This window comes from Aphelocoma coerulescens, chromosome 8, assembly GCF_041296385.1.
Source record: "Aphelocoma coerulescens isolate FSJ_1873_10779 chromosome 8, UR_Acoe_1.0, whole genome shotgun sequence".
Classification (NCBI taxonomy): Eukaryota; Metazoa; Chordata; class Aves; order Passeriformes; family Corvidae; genus Aphelocoma; species Aphelocoma coerulescens.
The window spans coordinates 15,923,745-15,944,240 of NC_091022.1; the positions used below are offsets into that span (position 1 = coordinate 15,923,745).

The 20,496-nt window shown below is 39.8% G+C and overlaps 1 protein-coding gene across 1 annotated transcript in view; it reads left to right on the plus strand.

The window, feature by feature from the left end:
- Positions 1–19,719, plus strand: part of ABCA4 (ATP binding cassette subfamily A member 4) — a 71,675-nt gene extending 51,956 nt beyond the window's left edge. The window contains exons 31-50 of the mRNA XM_069022710.1: positions 37–226; positions 2,493–2,587; positions 3,537–3,569; positions 4,817–4,922; positions 5,040–5,114; positions 5,582–5,751; positions 6,725–6,902; positions 8,311–8,426; positions 9,116–9,263; positions 12,235–12,358; positions 13,090–13,219; positions 14,136–14,256; positions 14,411–14,473; positions 14,585–14,691; positions 15,625–15,766; positions 16,342–16,476; positions 17,661–17,764; positions 17,852–17,944; positions 18,275–18,524; positions 19,400–19,719. Of these exons, the coding sequence (XP_068878811.1) occupies positions 37–226; positions 2,493–2,587; positions 3,537–3,569; positions 4,817–4,922; positions 5,040–5,114; positions 5,582–5,751; positions 6,725–6,902; positions 8,311–8,426; positions 9,116–9,263; positions 12,235–12,358; positions 13,090–13,219; positions 14,136–14,256; positions 14,411–14,473; positions 14,585–14,691; positions 15,625–15,766; positions 16,342–16,476; positions 17,661–17,764; positions 17,852–17,944; positions 18,275–18,524; positions 19,400–19,522 (2,503 nt within the window). The 3' untranslated portion in view covers positions 19,523–19,719. The remainder of the gene's footprint in view (positions 1–36; positions 227–2,492; positions 2,588–3,536; positions 3,570–4,816; positions 4,923–5,039; positions 5,115–5,581; positions 5,752–6,724; positions 6,903–8,310; positions 8,427–9,115; positions 9,264–12,234; positions 12,359–13,089; positions 13,220–14,135; positions 14,257–14,410; positions 14,474–14,584; positions 14,692–15,624; positions 15,767–16,341; positions 16,477–17,660; positions 17,765–17,851; positions 17,945–18,274; positions 18,525–19,399) is intronic.
- The last annotated feature ends 777 nt before the right edge of the window (positions 19,720–20,496 follow it).

The following is a 20,496-nucleotide window of genomic DNA, read 5'->3' on the forward strand; positions in this document are numbered from 1 at the left end:
TCTCTGCACAGCTTAAAGCTCTGTTCTTCTGCACAGGAACTACCCATGCAATAATACGCCAACTGCCTGGAACACACCGGCTGTTCATCCTAACCTAAGCAGCCTCCTGCTGAGCCAAGAGTGGAGCCCCGAGAATCCATCGCCTTCCTGCAAGTGCAGCACTCACAAGAGACTCACTATGCTGCCAGAATGCCCTGCAGGTGCAGGAGGCCTCCCACCACCACAGGTTGTGTCCTTGTGCCATAAATCTTTGTAGAAAAGTTTCATGGCAAGTGCTGGAAAAGGGACCAGTGTCTAAGTACCTTGCCATGGTAATATACATGGAAGGAGTTGAGTGTATTCTTTATCAAGAGAGCAAGACTTGCTGGAATTTAGAATTCAGTTTCAGAGATATTGGAAAAGTTTGCACATTTAAATAGATTTTGATTACTGTTTTCATCCAAATTGCAATCTTTTCATGTAGAAGAAAATCACAAAAATTTTAGCAATTTGTCACATCATTTTTAAAAATAATTTTTATTTTCTTTTGCCTCAAGGAACAATTCTATTTAGAAGGTTGCCTTTCTTTAAAGGAGGGAAGGGCAGGAGGGAGAAAGAGGAAAGAAAGAAAAGAAAAAAAAGTCACAATTTTAAAAATGTGGAGTGTGGTCCTCTATTAAAAGGGAAAAAATACGATTCAGTGAACCCCAAAGTATTATTTCTTACATGTCTTTCAGTTCCATTGCTATCAAGAATGTTCTAAGCTAGCAAAATGAATGTATGCATGTGCATGAAGATGAGTTATTTAATAACCACTAATGCTGTATGGAGGAAAACAGAGATACATTCCCACCTCTCCTATCAATGAATGATCTTAGTAATACTCTTTATAAAATGTGCTTGCTCTTTTGAAGAGCAAAGGAAAATTGCAGCCTGTCAGTGTTTGCATTTTATAAATGTTTTTCTAAGAAGTAGAACAGAATTGCAGCCACTCTCAGAGTAGTAGCTCACTAATTTAATGTCTCACCATGCACACTGTTCATCTCTAATATTCCTGTTTGCCAGGCTGAACACAGCAGAAAAATTACTAAAATATTTCTAATTTTCATAGAATTGTACAATGATTAAGTTTAGAATACAACTCTAAGATTGAGTCCAACTGTTAACCCAGCACTGCCATCTTCGCCACTGAACACCATCCCCATGTGCCACATCTTAACATTTTTGAACACTCCAGGGATGGTAACTATACCACTTTCCATGACACAATCTCTTGAAAACACTGATTTAGCTTGCTTTGATTTCTCTATCACTGTTCACAAAACAAAGTTGTTTTAAATATCCACAGAATTCCTGTTTATGAAGAAAAAAATTTGATAGAGGTTAGATTCTGACCTTACTCACAGCATCCCAAGTTATTTCTGATTTCCAAGTAATCCCTGTCCAACAGACAAAGTTGAATTTTGCTAATTGCATGCTAGTGTATTTCAGAGAACTTTAGTCTAAAACTTCAATTCCAAATAAGATGCAATGTTTTTTTAATTTGTTTGTGGAGATTCTAGTCCTCTAAACAAAATGTGTTTATAATAATATTATCTTGATAATTTTGCAGGATATTATGGTTTTGTATAACTTGTCAGAAAGAAACAGTTCACATTTGAGTCTTCAGGAAAGCCACAGTGTGTAAATAATTGTCAATAGAATTATGTTTAAGCATAGACAATTCAATTAATGAAGGCACTATGGGGATGCTACCAGTCTTCTCATCTAGAATCATCTGGACATCAGTAATGTGTCTTCTACGTAATCCAGTGCTCTCTGTGGATAAATGTAGGAATTTCTGGAAAGGTCACTAGACTTACTTCCTAGGTCATTATCAGATCATTACAGGTTGCAAGGTTTGCCATCTGAAGCTGCCCAGGAACCTCTTAAAGTATATTCTACTTTGGGATAAACTCAGGAGTGCAAAGTCTTACATTTCACAGTGACCCTGTATTTGTAAAAGACTCAACAAAGTTGTCCTGTGGCCCCATTTTCATATTAAAAAAAAAGAGTAACTTTTATTCAAACAATCTAATGTGCTAGTGAAGGTGAATTTTTTGTATTAATTTTTACCTAAAGTTGCTAAATCATAGGAAACTACCTCTTTTTTTTTTTTTTTTTTTTTTTTTTAACTGGGGCCTCAGTCTTTTTGTTTGAAAAGTTTCCTTCTTTCATTTTGAAGAAAAAGCCTTGAGCAACCCTGACCTTTGTTGAAAATAACTGTTTCAGAGTGACATGTGACTGTTTTGTGTCATGCATCACAAACTTATTGATTTCTTCTGAAGTCTTAGTAAGTAAGGATGTTTAGGCTATAAATGACCCATTACTGATTGACACACTCTCTTTCAGTGATACTATGAACCTGAGCATTTTCTCTGAACCAAAGCTACTTTTTCTCTTTTCCTGACAAACACTTAATAGCTTAAGACACTCTAAAGTTTGTGATTGATTAGTTGTTTTTTTCTTGACAGAGAGTGCAACGCAGCACAGAAATTCTTCAAGATCTGACCCACAGAAATATTTCAGATTTTCTGGTGAAAACATATCCCACTTTGATAAAAGGAAGGTAGGGATGAATCTCTATTTCTTTTTCACATATGGTATTTTGTACCTGGCAATGAAATTCTTATTTAATAATGACATAACACCTGATTTGCCACAGTATTCAGTAGATTTGAGCACCATGTCTATATTTCTGAGATATATATATGACATATATATATATTCTGATATATATAAGACTGGAAGAGGCTGATTTTAGGGGAGCTCAATATTTTCAATTATAACTATTTGTATAATCAGGTACTCCTTTAGGCAGAGCTAGGTTTCAGTGGTGATGGAATGCCATGTTAATGGTGAGAAAAATGGTGCTTTTGCACAGCATTGGTGAACTGCCTTGCAGAGATACTGCTTTGTCTCCCTGAAGAACTGTAACCACACTAACATGACCATCTGCCTGAGTTAATTAACATTTGCTTCCCAGACGTGCTAAAGAGCAGCCAAAGGACAATGTTACACAGATATATCCATCCTACTGATAGCTCCCCAGCTTGCCTGTGTGTTGAGTGTGGTAATTAGCTGTGCAGCCTCCACATCCTATTATCTCTCATTCAGGTCTTGCTACTTTTCCAGTTCCCAGCAGAGTTCTTGAAATTCCCTTTATATTAGCTATGTGTTGACTGCCTTTGACTGATTCCTCTTAGCATGTGTCATAATTGCTTTAGATATATCTTTTTAAATAAATTAATTATGGATTAGAATAGCCCAGTATTTGCCACTTTAGGAATCTTGCTTATCTCTGTATGAATTGGAGATGAATCATGTCAGAAAACAAAAAGCCAAAAATACACTGCAAGGAATGCCAAAAGTCCTGCCAACCCCAAAATTCAAAGTAATAACTAGCAGACTGGAGGTCTGCAAACTATAGGCATTCAAATTTAATTTTTATTTAAGCCTGACAATATCATTGGCTTTGGTTCTGTGCACTGAGAGGGGATTCTCTTTGTCTGTTTCAGCTTGAAGAGTAAATACTGGGTCAATGAGCAGAGGTAAGAAACCAATTCACAGATTAAGGCGGTAAATAAATGAACAATGTATTTCTCTTTAACCAGGAAGCCTCACAATGTTTCTGCAAATGGGCAAGGGGAATTGTGGCAGATAGCGTAGAACAAAGAGATGGCTTCGGTGGGAAATAGGCTGGGGATCAGGAAGGGCCTTATAAAGACAAGGGGTTATATTTGTTTGAACTCCCCGCAGGAGACGAAGGCAAGAGGCTCACAATGGAACTGATTATCAGAGTTTTATTACCTACAGGAGTCAAACTCATGAGAACTGTGTGGTGAAAAGGTTCAACACGATAGTACAGTATATTGTAATAGTGCAGTGACCCAGCTCTTTCAGTGCCACAGAAAAGATACAAACCCTCCAATAAAAGGACTTGAGCTGGATGAAACCTAGACACCAGTCCATCAAATATAGAAGTAACAACCACAATTCCTCCTGCCTGCTCTGTACATGTGCAGTAGTTATAAACCAGATTCCACTAGTTCACTTAGGTAGAGATATCGGCTAAGCCCAGTGTGATGTCTACACTGCAGTTACTGAGCTTAGAAAGAATCTGGTTAGCCTGAAGCACAAAATTATTTCATTTTTCACCAGCAATAGGAGTTCACTTCAAAGATAGCAGCTGGATGACTGCCTTTCTTCATGGAATATCTGCTTGTTCATGTGCAACCATTGCTTTCTATGGGATTAGGCTTCAGTTCATCTTGTGCAATAGTATTTATCATTATGGAGTGCTGCCTGGTACTGACACTGGTGAATAACAGCTCCTCTCAGAGCATCAGAAATTTTAACTGAGGTCTATGCTGTCCTTAGTCCTCCGTGCAGTCTAAACCAATATATGGCAATGACCTTGATTTAAAGATTTTGTTCTGTAGAAGTCACTGTTTTCTCCAAATCTTCTATCTAAATAATTTTCTCAGGATCCTGGCATAAATCTCTCAGAAACAGACAGAGCTTCTATTATTTGTAAATAATAAAGATATAGATAGATATGTATATATAATATATATAATAAAATATTATATATATAATAATAAATATTATATATATATATATAAAATAAAATATAAAGACCTAATGCAACTTGTTAGAAAAAGAGTAGAAACTGTTATACCTGAAGTATGTGATGTATAGAAATAAACCCTGCATTAAGTGGGGTTTTAGTATTTCCATTAATGTACAGTTATGGGTGTGTGGTAGGAGTTATTGATGATATTTTTCTCTTTACTAGATATGGAGGAATTTCTGTAGGAGGAAGACTTCCAGTCCTTCACATTTCTGGAGATCAAATTATTGATTTTTTAAGTGATCTTGGCCAAATGATGAATGTGACAGGAGTAAGAAAGATTTTTAATTTTGTTTGTTTGTTTTTCGGTCCCTTACTAAAGCATGGTTACTGCAGAATTAGACTTCACCCAGAGCGCTGATCTTTAGCTTTTTCTTTTTTGTTTTAGGGACAAACTTCACTTGCTGCTGCTAAAGAAATCCCTAATTTCCTTAAATACATGGAAACTGAAGATAATATTAAGGTATTTGCTGGAATTAGTCTGCTAACTCACAGACTTTCTTGACATAGACTTCAAATTATGAGAATACTGCTGGTGGTATTCCCAAATGCAAGAAGAGCTGAAATTATACACTTTAGAAATAACTTGGTATTAACCCTGTATCTCATGTTACAGGTAATTCTTATTCATAGTATTTCAAATGGGAGATTTTTTTAAATCATTTTCTTAGTATTACTTGCTGTCCTAAAAACTTTGAGTAGCACACTAAATCCTAAAATGTGATTCTGTAAAATCCCGTGACAGTAGTTGTCCAATGCTTTTAAAAGCATAGTATGTGAGCTCCTCCTGCATGACTGTGCCTGGGAAAACTATGATTTCCTGGTGCTGCATTCACCCCTGCCCACCAAAGTAGATAAAAGGCAGCCAAGTCTTCTCCCATAGCTCAGTGAAGGCTTCTTAAATTAATCCGTGATTTCTGACTCTTTCAGGTGTGGTTTAACAATAAAGGATGGCATGCTATGGTTAGTTTCCTCAATATAGCCAATAATGCAATCCTCAGAGCTAATCTGAGGACTGGCCAAGCCCCTGAGGAACATGGGATCACTGCTATAAACCATCCTCTGAACCTCACCAAGGAGCAGCTCTCTGAAGTCACTGTGTAAGTCTGCTTGTGCTCTGCTTCTGGCTTTTACCCCTCCCTCACCTGGCAGCTTGTAACTTCCAGCATACTCACACTCTGAGGAGAAAGATTTCAACTGACAGAATGTGGAAGCTGTTCTCTGAAGTTTTTATTCTAAACAAGAATATATTCATGTCTCATTATATTTCCATAAGAGTTCATTCCCATCCCACATAGGAGCTATGAACATTGGTTATACATTATTGCATGTTTCTGTTGATTCCCAAGCACAACGATTCTGAAATCTTTGTTCATGCTCCAAATCCAATACATTTACTTCTGAAATAAAACATGTAATAAAAAATGGAATGAGAACTTGTCCATAATTGACTACAGGTCAAGTAGTTAACAACCCCTCTCCTGGTGCCAAGGACAGCACGCAGGTAGATTTTCAGTGGCATGTAGTAGGGTTGGTGTATTCCAGATCCTGAAAGTCATAATTTCTTGAAAAAGAGATCCCTAAAAAGACAAGATTTTTCACTCTCCTATTAAGATCATAATTCAATGAAACTGAAAACTTTGCATTATAGCACAAAGGCAAAATCTGTGCTTCATCTCACTGTCTTCAATTTGCCTTTTTCTCTTTTCCCTGCTTCCAGAGCACTTTGGCTATTGTGCCTAAATGTCTTGTTTGAGATGCCCCACATGGAAAAGGCTGTCAAACTGAGTTATATAAAGCAAGTAAAAGATCAGGGAATAGTGTCTTATTTGTTAGCTATGGTCCCCAAAACAACCTGGAAAAGTTGTTTTTAAACACGTTTTTTAGTACATGTGTTTTTAGCACATGTTTTTTAGCATATTTAGCTATTCACATTTTGGGGAAATCTTCTACTTAAAAAGCAGCCTTGCTACTTCTAGATCTTAAAGCACCCTCCAGAGTCCCCAAATGCTAATATAGTGTTGTGTTGCATCCATTCCCTTGCTCACGGTCCCTTCTTGTGCTCTGTTGTAGACTGACAACTTCAGTGGATGCTGTTGTTGCCATCTGTGTGATTTTTGCCATGTCCTTTATACCAGCCAGTTTTGTTTTATACCTGATCCAAGAACGTGTAACAAAAGCCAAGCACCTCCAGTTTGTCAGTGGTGTGAGCCCTGTTATCTATTGGGTAACTAACTTCATGTGGGACATAGTAAGTAACTGCTGGTCTGACTGACAGCCTCTGATTATCCTGGGTGTGCATGAACTGAGGGCTAACCAGTGAATCAAGTGAAGGTGATTCTAAGCATTGCAAAGCATTCATTTCTTTTAAGTGTTTCTCAGAGAGCACGCTTAGGATCTGGCCTCTGAGCTAATTACAGATGTAGAAATCAATTCAAGTGAACAACTCATTAGTCAACTAATGAAGCTGTATTTTTTATAGTCTTAGGATTTCCAGTCCTTACAACTGAATAAATAATAAAGTACAATTTACTATAGCAGGGAGAAGCCTCATTGCCTCGTGCTAGTCACTCCCGTCCTCTAGAAGAACCAAGTTGAAGAACCATATTTCAAGTTATTCAAGAAACCTAAGTGGGGAAGATTCACAGCCTGGTGAAACAGTATCTATGGCCTGACAAAATAGTCTAGGGTGTCTAAAATGGCATATTCATTTAGGTCACTGTATCGTGGTCACTGTGTTATTCCGAAAAGTTTTATACCACAGGTCCAGACTTGCTTAGACAGGGCTCAGCTTCCCTCCTGTTACTCTTCCAGCCACTTGGTCATAAAAGAGAAAATTCTTTGGCCGGCTAAGGCATAACAAGGGTTGGTTCTCTGGCCATGCCTTTGCAACCAAGAAAGCAGCCAAGGAATTATGCAATAAGAAAAGAATGAACATTAAATTGAAAAAAATTAGACAGAAAAGAAAATCAGTATTTGAAAAGCCCAAAACTCTTCAGGATTTGGAAGGTGTTCTCTCAGGAGAAGTTAAAGCAAAGCATTATTTTAGTAAATGAGGGAAAAGAAGCAGATCTCGGAGTTCTTGTTCCCTGCTGTTCACAGCAGCTTCCTTGTCAGGAATTCTGCTTGGCTGTTGCCCTTGACAGCATGATGCCTTAAAGGCATTAAGTGGTGTTAGCAGTTCTGTGAAATGCTACCTTCCATTCTGCATGGGAATTCTGTGCATTGCAGTAGAATAGTGCTACTAATACCACACACAGAAATGGAGCAGTGGCCAAGCATACTCACTTTAGCTTCTTCCCAGGAATGTGGCTCAAATAACTAGCTTTTCCATCCTACACAGCTTTTGTTTGCATCACCAGAAACTGCACTGCCCTTGCATACCCATGGCCCCTTTTTGTGGGAAGCAGGACTATGAAATAATTGATCCACAAACCATAATCTAAGAAACAACAATACATGTTGTATTTTTGATGAACAGTACAATAAAAGATGTCTTAGAGAAATGCTGAGTATTGCAGGGACCTATCCAAAAGGTTCAGTGTGACTAGTCTAACTCAAATTCTGATGTTCCTCAATATAAAATCCTTGTGGAATGATATGTAGGATCTGGATATGTTTGCAGCCCTTCTCAGGTCTTACACCTTGTGCTGTGGCAGGTGAATTATGCACTGAGTGCTGGAATGGTTGTGGCTATATTCACTGGATTCAACAAGAAAGCATACACCTCTCCGACCAATCTCCCTGTGCTCGTTGCCTTGCTGCTCCTGTATGGGTGAGTGTTCAAGGTTATTCCTGCAGGTGGGCCCTGTCTTTCACATCGAAGTGATTTCCTGTTACTGAGCTCAGTAATTAGTGGAATCCAGCTTTGAAGAATAGCACTGAGTGGATCCAAAACAGGTTAAAAACTGGATTCTTCTATGGGATATTTACAGAGTCTGTCTGGCCACATGCTGCAAAAGAGATTCTTTAGTCACTTCCTGCCTTGCATTTTTAAGTATTAAATGCGACCCATACAGGAAAATATATTTGTTCAGTTTGCTGCTTTCTTCCTTGTACATTGTGTAGGAATTTAGTGGTTGTTCATTTGCCACATTCACAGTCAATACTAAAGTATCTTTCAGCATTCAGCATTTCTTTGTTTCTCCTTCTTGGTGTACAATCCACTGAAATGTGCAAGGATACCTGGGGTGATAGCCACCCTGCTAGCATTAAGTTTACTCAATTTTAGCAGTGTCTATTGCCCAGAATTTTAATAATAATAATTTTAATAATAATAAAAAAACCACTAAGCATAAAAAATTATATGTAGTAATCAGGGAGAAAATACTGTGGTGGATTGCTGGTTGGTTACACCATTTTGTTACACTTCGGATGGGAAGAAAGCTCAGCTTTGCATTCTCTTTAGGCCAACTGACATGATAATACTGAGAAGTTACAGTTTTTTCTGTTTCTTGCACGCAGATGGGCAGTAATTCCCATGATGTACCCTGCTTCTTCTTTCTTCAGTATCCCCAGCACTGCTTATGTTGCATTGTCTTGTATTAATCTCTTTGTGGGAATCAACAGCAGTGCCATTACATTCATCCTGGAATTATTTGAAAATAACCCGGTAAGTAATGTTTTGCAGTGGGTTGATGCTGGGTTGATGCTGGCTGGATGCCAGGAACCCACCAAAACCTCTCTCTCATGCTCCTCCACAGGGGAGAGAAATATAATGAAGGCTTCATGAGTTAAGGACTGGGAGAGATCACTCACCAAATATGGGCAAATATTAGGGATACTAGTTGAATTTATTATTAAAAAAATCAGAGCAGGATAATGAGAAGTAAAATAAGATCTGAAAAAATCACCTTCTCCTCAGCCTTCCCTTCTTTCCAACTCTACCTCCTCCCTGGGTAGCGCAGTGAGATAGGGAATGGGGGTTATGGTCAGTCCATCACCAGTTGTTTCTCCCACTACTTAGGCAGAGGAGTCCTTCCTCCACTGTCGGGTCACTTCCACAGGAGACAGTTCTCCATGAACTTCTCCAACGTGAGTCCATCTCATGAGCAACAGTTCTCTGCAAACTTCTGCAATGTGAGTCTATCCCACAGGCAACAGACCTTCCCAGACTGCTGCAGCATGGGTCACTCTTCCACAGGGTGCAATCCCTCAAGGACAGGCTGCTCCAGCATGGACTCCTCTCTCCATGGGTCACAGCCTCCTCTCAGGCATCCACCTGCTCTAGCATGGGTCTCTTCCATGGGCTGCAGGTGGATCTCTGCATCCCCGTGGACCCCATGAATGGCAGGGGCACAGCTGCCTTGCCATGGTCATCACCATGGCTTGCAGAGGAATCTCAGCTCCAGCAGCTGGAGCACCTCCTCCCCCTCCTTCTCCACTGACCTGGGTGTCTGCGTAGTTGTTCCTCTCACATATTCTCACCCTGTCCTTCTCTGGCTGCAATTATAATTGCAGAATCAATTTTTGGGTTGATTTCTTCTAAAGTATATTATCACAGAGGCATTACCACCATTCCTAATTGACCCAGCCTTGGCCAGCAGCACATTCATCTTGGGAGCTGCCAGGGATTGGCTCTGCTGGACATGAGAGAAGCTTCCAGCAGCTTCTCAGAGAAGCCACCCCTGTGGCCCCCCCATTACCAAAACTTGGCCATGCTCGATACATGTTTTCATTATCTCTGGATTTAAAGAGGTGTGCAAAGAACATCCAAGCATAGACATCCCTAGCAGTAACTGTCCTTCTCTACCTTGCCATTTTTTCTGGCAGCAAACAAGTGAGAAACTTGCTGAGTAACTGCAGGTACAGGTGAGCAGAGTAACCCAGAGAAGTGACTCAGAGAAATTAATATCTAGGGCTGCACACACAAGGAATGACATTGAGTGTTTTTTATACCTACAAGCAAACTTCTGTATACTTTCACAGTTGGGAAGGTCAAGACATGGCACTTTGTACTTTCTTCTGCAGCTTGTGTTGTATGGGAAGATGTAGATGGTAGCACTTACTCCTGGTAGTTATTGTGTTAGAGGAGATGTTCTGCTTATCATAGCATTTTGAGAATTGCCTGAAAATTATTTAACACCAACAGAAAGGTGACAGAATACAGCAAGTGCCAAAATTACTTCTTAGAAAGGCTAAGAGATCAGTTTACAAAGTGCTGTTGGCTTGTATGTACTACTATCTCACAGGATAGTATGCACCCCACAGTGCTCGTATGCTATTGCGTCCACAGTTGTTGAAGCTCTGGCCACTATGTCTGACACCCAATCTGACATCAGACCAATTAGCTATCATTACTGATAGTGCATTTTCAAACACTGTGCTGATCAAGCATTTTTATTTGCTGCAAAGGAGAAACAGATCTGGGTTAAATATATGTTTTCAAGGGCCAATTTGACAGTACTTTCTGTCTCTGCTTGTCCTGCATTCACAGCTATGGTTCTTGATAGCACAGGGTTCAATCTAGTGCCATTCAGACTACAGGACATCAGGGCAGCATGATTACCTCTGAAAACATGTCTCTGTTGCAGCCACTATCTCCATAGGGAAGATGGCCCTTCTGAGGATTCAGTGCTGATGCAGCTCAACTGCTGCTGACACTTAACTCTCTTTCGGGCATCTCCACATTGCACCAACACCCTCTGTGTAGTTATGCCCAGACACCAGCACTTGTCAGTATTGTGGCAGCCCTGACTATTGTCACGGCTTAATCCCGTCAACCAAGCACCACACGGCCACTCACTCACTCACTCTGCAATCCACTTCCCCACCTCATGGAATGGGGTAGAGAATCAGACAATTAAAAGTGAGAAAACTCATAGGTTGAAATAAAGACAGTTTAACAGATAAAGCAAAAGCTGCACACACAAGCCAAGCAACACAAGGAATTCATTCACCCCTTCCCATCGGCAGGCAGATGTTCAGCCGTCTCCAGGGAAGCGAGGCTCCATCACACATAATGATGACTTTGGAAGACAAATGCTGTAACGGAACATTCCCCTCTTTCTTCTTCTTCTCCCAACTTTATGTGCTTAGCATGACTCCATATGGTCTGGGATATCCCTTGGGTCAGTTGGGGTCAGCTGTCCAAGCTGTGTCCCCTCCCAACTCCTTGTGCACCCCCAGCCTCCCTGCTAGGGGGGTAAGGTAAGGCACAGAAAAGGCATTGTCTCTGCAAGTGCTGCTCAGAAATAGCTAAACATCCCTGTAAAATAACATCCCTGTTGTGTTATCAACCCTGTTTTCAGTGTAAATCCAAAACACAGCCCCATACCAGCTTTACATATTACCACCAGAATTCCTTTACCTCTGCTACATAGGGAAATACTTCATTACAAAGACTAATTTCTCCCCCCATTGCCAGTTTTTCACAAGCACCTTGCCTGGTGCAGTGTATGCCAGGATTCTGCTGATTGTGTTTTATGTTGCTTTGAGTGTAACTTGGTAAGTACTCTGTTTTCTCTGTTTTAAGAACAAAACATCCAGTTTCTCTGACATGACAAAAAACTTTTCACTTAGGTTGCTATGTTTTCTTAAACAGGTCTGATTTAAACAGATTATGTTGTTTCTGTTTCTTACAGTCTTTGCTAAAGTTTAATAAAACATTGAAAAATGTGCTGCTTGTCCTCCCACATTTTTGCTTGGGCCGTGGACTCATTGACTTGGCCATGAACCAAGCTGTGACTGAAATATATGCAAGGTTTGGTAAGTAAAGCCAATAAGAAACAAGTTACAGCAGGGTCACATGTCCTGACCTTGGATGAGATGTTTGGAAGGATTAACTCAGAAAAGTAGTAGAGGTTTCTGAAATTTTCACCTCTTCCAGCATCAGATGGATGAGGAATATGAAAGTTCACCCTCTCTGAAGGAATCACAGATTCTGATAGTGCTGCCAGAAGTCTATGGCCCAACCAATAGTCTACTCTGGAAATGAACCCATTCATTCAGTGTCAGGCTCTGGTGTCTTTTTATCCTTTGTTTGGAAGACCTTAAATCATTACAGGAGGATTTATTTTTTCATTTCATTTGAATACCTCAGTTAATGTTTAAAGCAACTGTTGTTCTTCAAATGCATTCTCTTGGGATATGGTTGTCTTTGATATCAGATAACTTATTAAAAGAACAGTCATGCAGCAGGACTCATCTGTTTTTACTCATAACATGTGTGTCTTTTCACATAATCCATGCAAGTTTTGTGTAATGATATCCAAATTAGTGTGTATTCGGAGAGATTATATTTATTTTTACTCCCGTGCAGCAGCTGAACTTGGAATGCATTTTGTTAAGAATCTTTCTAAGACTGGGAAATTAAAACCATTGCCTGGTCATGAGCAAATAAAATACAGTAAATCATTATCATTATGCTTTTTGTTCTGAGAAGCAGAGGGGTTTTTCAGCAGTATTTCACCTTCCTTTCTGGTGCTCTTTCTCCAAAGGTGAGGAGCATGTTTCTGATCCCTTTCAGTGGGACTTCGTTGGAAAGAACCTGGTTGCCATGGCTCTTCAAGGAGTTGTGTTCTTCATTCTGAATCTCCTTATGCAACGCCGTTTGTTCTCCACAAGATGGTATGTCTAAAAGTTCTATTAATGTTCCTTTATTAAAAGGATGACTATCTTCATTATTCTCTATATCCTTCCTTTTTTCTTTTTGTTCTTAATTTTTCTCTAAATTTGTAGCCTTTTTTGCTTTCTATTTACTTAGCTGATCTTAATTTATTGATATCCTGATTCAAGAAAGTATTTACAAATCTGCATTATCTTAAGAGTATTTAAGAATATTTTATTAAAGAAATTAATTCCCTTGAATTAAGATTTTAATGTAATTTTTTAGTTTAAGACACTATAATATGAGATTATAAAATTACCAGGAAAGTTTCCTCAGTAGTGTCCTCAGTACCAGTCAGGCTAGCTACTAGCTAGTACTATGAGGTACTAGCCTGACATCCCGAGACAGCAATTCTAGTCTATGGCACAGAACAGCTGTATCCTGGACATTCTGTGAACTTCCCCTCTTTGCTTTACAAATGTGCCTCTCCCTTGATGAAAACAGCCACCTACCGGCTGTGAGTGGGTCATTCACTCCTGTTCAAGATTGCCAACAAGAGCAACAATTGGTACAATTATAAAAATACTGTCTTGCAAAGAGATCTACTCAAAACTTCAACTTCGGTAGAAGAACCATCACTAGCTACTGAGAGTAGCCAAATAGTGAAAGCTGTGGCCAAGGGGCAGGTTATTGTCATATCAGTGACTGACAAGGCATGTTCTTTTGAGCAAGCCATTTCCTCCTTTTTTAGCATTTAGAGATTAACTTTAAAGGTCAAAGCTTCTCCCAACAGCAGGAATACTCAAGCCAATGTCACATTGTGATGTTTCAACCCCACTGCTTCCACCAGTCACATTTTTGGCAGCAGATTAGCCACTGTTTTACACTGTTATTCTAACTGCAGCCAGGGCAGCTCAGTATCTTGGGGTTTTCCAGGTTTGCTGAGACTGCCATGTCACCTATTATTAATGAAGACGAGGATGTTGCAGAAGAAAGAAAAAGAATTATGAATGGAGGAAACACAAATGATATCTTAAAATTACAAGAACTGACCAAGGTAGTATTTTGAGAAGAGTGAAACAAATATTTACTCCTGTCTCTAAAGTTGCCTTACCCCAATAGCATTAAACTAAAAAGTTCAGATGATTTTAATTTCTGTAGATGTCTTGAAATAGGAACTTTCCTTTTTTTTCCTCCCTCCATCAATATAGATTTATGCAGGTCAACGCAAGCCTGCAGTGGACAGACTCTGTGTTGGCATCCATCCCGGAGAGGTAGGTTGTTCAATAACACTAGATTACATTCCATGAATCAGTTCAGATTTTATGCCCCTGCTGATTTGCAAGTTGGAAATATTAAAGAATATGATAACTTTTGCAATTTAGTGCTTTGGCCTTTTGGGAGTGAATGGCGCTGGCAAAACAACAACATTCAAAATGCTGACTGGAGATACTGATGTGACATCTGGAGATGCTGTAGTGGCTGGCAATAGGTAAGTACCTTAAAAAAACCCCTGTGACAGTCCATTTACCAGCATCGAACTGTCCAGATCACCCTCTCAATGATCCAGCAGCTCTATGGCACCGAGATCACAGCTAACACACAACTGCATTCGATACCTTTAACACTCTTGTAAAATCTGTGGGAAAGTTGTAGTAATGCTAACAGTGGGACAAGGCAATCACATCTAGTGGCAAGAGTTCCCAAACATAAGATAACCCATCCATCAGGGTATTTTGATCTGAGCTTTGGGATTTTTCTCTGGCTGTTTCTTTGTTTACACAGTGCTGGCATAATGTCATAAGTTATTACAGTGTGATCTGGTATGCACTTATATTAGTTTACTTGCAGGATGTGTGCCTTGGCTTGTTAGGTGTAGTTGGGATTTGATTGTTTGTCCATTGGTGTGAGTTGAACAATAACTTTCTCGTTGCCAGCACCCTTTTCTAGGTGACTCTGCCCGAGCAGGGTCAGTGGACAAGATAACCTCCAGAGCCCCCATTCTGTGATTTTGTACTTTTCCTACTACCATCAAAGTGCTAGCCTTGTGTCCTGTCCGTTGCTAGTGACCACACTCTGAGTTGAAATAACTGCTTTTTTTCTTCTAGAAATAAACACTGTTTTAAAAAAATAAGACCTGGGTGGCTTTTTAAAGACCTTCTCATTAAGTTAGCCTATACTTTAACAAGAAAATGGTTGAGGGGAAATGGGCTTACACTTTTAACCAGGACTGATCTGACTTAAGGCAACAATATACTCCTTGCTCTTATGTACAGACAGGTATTTTAGTTGGACATTTTATCAGGAAGAATTAATTCTCCTCTTACAAGAGTTGTTGCCCCAGAAAATAGATTTTATTCGAACTGTTCTTCTCTGTCTTAGAGCTAGTATTACAGAACTACAACTCTTTTCTTTGTTTCCCTAGTATATTGACCCACATTTCTAAAGTCCACCAAAACATGGGGTACTGTCCTCAGTTTGATGCCATTGATGACCTGCTCACAGGACGAGAACACCTCTACCTATATGCACGCTTGCGGGGGGTTCCAGCAGAAGAAATCAAGAGGGTAAAGTAGTCTTGCTTTTGATAGCTACACTGATATTTGTGATGATTAACTGTGCTCTTAACATGCCAAGGGCCAGAATTTCCAAAGTGGACTTGTTATTCTGTGTATTGAAGTCCTGGGAGTGGTTTCTGTCATTTGGACAGTTAAGTAACAAGACCACACTATCAAACACAGGTTCCCAGGCATTAATGGTACTTGCAAATCCGTGGCACCAACAGTGGAAGGCTAAAGATGCAATTCCTGTGACTCAGAATGGCAACGGATTCTGTTTTGCTCTTGTCTTTAAAGCTGTGTACGTATAGGAAAGAAAACATGAAGAAGATTCCAGAAGAAAATAATTTAAATCATTGCACAGATAGAAGTCTACAGCTGAGGCTGCTTTATGGCTTTCGCTCAGGTAGTCAGAAGTCCCATCATCATCATCATCATAAATATTTTGTACTTCCCGGGTCCAGTTCTAAAAGGAATGTGCTAAAACCCAGGGGACTGTCATGCTTCTACCAGAAGAGGGATGTATCAGCAATCCTGTCTGTTATGCATTAGCTGCTGTGTGAAATAGATGGCCTTTCTCACAGGTTGCTGAATGGGGCATCCAGAAGCTGGGACTTCCTATGTACGCAGACCACCTGGCAGGGACCTACAGTGGTGGCAACAAGCGCAAGCTCTCCACTGCCATTGCCCTGATAGGCTGCCCACCACTCGTCTTGCTAGTAAGTGTCATGGAAATACAGCCCTGGGCTAGTTCAATATAACATCTCGTAACACTACATGCTGAAGAGCTACAAAGGCCTTGCAAGCTCCTTTCTGCCCGCAGCTTACAGCTATTTCAGTGTAATTTTGAGTTATTTCTGGCATAGACTGGGATGCATAACTATGTCTCCAATGGATTGCAAGTGATTGCAAAAGAAAGACCTTCAACATTTTTCTCAATGTGTTGAGAAAAAATCTATAATTCAGAAAAATCTGAATTTAAACCATTGTTTAGTTTCAGTCTGCCTTTTCTTGGCAGAGTGTAGCCACTGATGTAAAAGATGATCTTCCAACATATAAACCTGGCTGCTTTATCCAGAAGAACGGAGGAAGGTAGCTACCCTTTTGCAGCCTTTAATATCTTTGGAATAAATTATACAAATTATACTAAACTATACAAACGCTGAAATGTAGTTCTTGCCAAATAAGTGATCAGATAATTGCATATCAAAAGAGAAATTCTATATGAAATTACTACAAAAAATCTTTATTTAGATTATATTCTACCACCTTAATTTGTATGTCTATGACTTTTTGTCAGTCACTTTTGTAAAATCTATGAAGAAGTGTTTTAATACATTGTAGTAGCATGGTTCCTTGTACCATTTAATATGCCTTTACATGTATTCTGCCTGTATGTAGTAAACAGTCAGATAAAGTGCTTTCTCATAATTTCTTAAGACAAGATGTTCAATGAAAATTTTTCTACCCTAGATTTTTTTTACATTTTTTGTTACTTACTGGGTTAGCTGATTTATGCAGGATCAGATCCTTAGCTGGTGTAAATCAGAGTGACTTCACTGGTTTCTTGGATTGAGCAATGTCCTATATGTTTATGCAAGTAAGACTACTTGGTGAGAATTCATTGTTGCCCAGAAAAGGCACTCCCTTCCCTGTAGCTATGCCCTACACAGACAGCATTGTATTCTTACCTGCAGGTCCTTGTAATTGTTTCCTTACTGCTTTGTGCCAAGAAGTCCCTCGGTACCCACTCACTCCTGCGCTTCTCAAGGTGTGTGTGCTTTCTCAAGGCAGAGGTTACTGCGGAGAAGCAATTATATGCTATGGTCCAAAAATTGACTTGATTCTAAACAAATTTTCCCCTTTTTATCTGATTCTGATTGTCTTAACATTTCCATTACAGGATGAACCAACCACCGGAATGGATCCTCAGTCGCGGCGCCTCCTGTGGGACTCTATTGTTGGCGTGCTCAGAGATGGGCGAGCAGTGGTTCTAACCTCACACAGGTAAAAATAGTTAGAATTCAGAATCCAAAAGCAGCTGAAGTTCATCTGCTGGTGTTTATCTCAAATATCTGTTCTCTATTTTCAAAGTATGGAAGAATGTGAAGCCCTCTGTACTCGTTTGGCCATCATGGTACAAGGTACCTTCAAATGCCTAGGCACAATTCAGGAGCTAAAATACAAGTAAGTAGAATATTTTTATGGTGGTTTTTAATGGAAATACTTAGTGTATGTGACATGTACCATTCTTAATACAAGCAATTCAATGTTTAACCAGACCTATTTCTGGGTGCAGCTCTGTCGTACATTAGACAATCTGACCAGATCTCATTTCAACTCTGTTATGCTACATACCACTTCTGCAGGACAAATACAGGGCTTCCTAAAAAGCTGGATGTTATGCAGTATATCTCAGATACTGTTACTGTTTTCATAGCTGCAGAAAACTAATTTCCTTCCTGAATGATGAAACCACCTCTTCATCCAACTCCTAAATCCACATGTCCTTCCCAGGTTTGGAGATGGCTACATTGTCACCCTGAAAATCAAATCTCCAAAGTCTGGGCTGCCTCCAGATACTGCTCCTGCTGAGCAATTCATACGCATCAACTTTCCAGGGAGTTTACAGAGAGAGAAACACTACAACATGCTGCAGTATCAGATTTGCTCTTCCTCTCTGGCTAAGATTTTTCGATTAATAATCTCCAATAAGGAAAATTTGCATATTGAAGAATATTCTGTGTCTCAAACAACGTTAGATCAGGTGAGTAAAAAGTAAACCGTCCATGAGAAAGCCTGTCTGGTGAGAATCAGGCAACATAATGGGGATGTATCTACACAACTGAAGGATCAAATTGTTTGGAGTAGAAAATTACCTCACACCTCTTTCTCAGAGAAGATTCCCAGGCCTCTCATCAAGAAGGGTGTATCAGTATGAATCAATAATTTATTCCCTGTGTAAATAGGTGCCATGTGAAAGCTGGTAAAACAGCGTTTCCCAGGTGACAGAAGTCACACAACCCATTCCTTCAGGAGCAGCAGTCTGAGCAAGGTCAGCAATTTGGAATGAGACTGAGCTGAGAATAGCATTTTATTTTAAATAAGAGGTTTGGACTGTGTTGTGTCAAAGATACTGTGAGAAGCAATTAGACACACAAAACCTGGGAAGTCCACTGGGAGTTTTCAAAACAGCTACTTGCTAGAGGGTATTGGCCCCATCTGCCTGCTTTCCTAAGTAACTAAGGGTCCACATATGCAAAGCTGGTTTTGGTGGGATTGCCAGAGACGCTCCTGGCTCCCTTTCACCTTCCTACTAAAATAATCTGTCTCCTCTTTCCTATCACAACCAAACTCATGCTGTGCAAACCATGACAACCTGACTGAAGCCATCTCCTCCTTTAGAAAAAGTAGGATTTTAGTTGCAAGCAAGTACATCCAAAGGAAGGATGTTGCAAGGAAGGAAGTTGCAAGGAAGTTTATCAAAATAAAGGAGGAACTCATGATCCAAGCTGATAACGCAGTGCCTCAGTTCAGCTGACGCCTGTGGATTCCCCTTTCATTCTGTTTCCTGCAGAGCAGTCATTCCACTTACTCATCTCAGTTGAAGACATGGTGACATTTTCTGCTTTCCTTGTACAGGTTTTTGTGAACTTTGCTAAACAGCAGATGGAGGATGAGGAAATTCCTTTGCATCCACGTGCAGCTGGAGCCAGCCGAGAAGCAAAGGTGTCCCCTGCTCTGCACCAGCAGGCAGTTGCATAGACTACTCCTATAATCTCCAGGCTTAGTGTGTGCACAGTGCAAACATGTGCCATACCAGAGCAGAGCAAGGGTAAAGCAAAGGTTCCATACTCAGTATTACACTGATTTTTTGCACCTTTCTGAGCATTGTGCTCTCAACAACAGCCCTAGCAACAGCCAACTTCTACTGCTCTACCAGTAACACTACATGCTGACAGTGTCAAAGGCAGGTCCTTGCTATAGAATAAAATCTTCCTCTAATATTAAGCCCATTATAAGAAACAAGAAGAGAAGTGTCATTCCTCCTTGTTGACATATAAATAAAATCAAAGATGGATTCTCCATCTTGGTACTTCCAGGCTGGCAGATTTTTCTTGTTTAACCCTTATGTCAACGAGTCAGCAGACAGGTCCCAACACAGAGAGCATTGCCCAGCTTAGAAGCAGATTCCTGCCATGCTGAGTGCACAGGACTATCAAGGTCAGAACAGTGCTGGCTGATGAAACTAGTCCTGGGAAATTGCTTCACTGTCTCACCAGACTGCCAGTGAGAACAGACGGTTATCTCAGCAAGAATGAAAAGAATTAATTCAGATCTCAGACCCAGACAGTAAACTCGCTTTAAAAAAAAATTAATTAAAATGATCTCATACTCATCTTCAAGTTGCCTCAAATAGAGGCCAAATGTCAAAATGGAGATAAAAGAAAGAGAGTATGTCCAAATCTGCCAAAAGTTTGGTTTTCTTGTAGAGACCTGGAAAGATATCTGTGTTACTAAACAAGACCAAATTTTTCCTCTTTCCTGTGACTGGACATTAGGTGGGTGTAAAGTGTGAATAGGGTATATGCTTTCTACCTCCTCGGAAGGAAAATTTCAACCTGCTTGTACTCCACACTGCACTCAGTGGGAAATCATTTGACATTTAGCTCTTTCCTCTGGTTCACAGTTTAACTAGTAGAAAAACAATACTGAAAACAAATTCATAATGATGTATT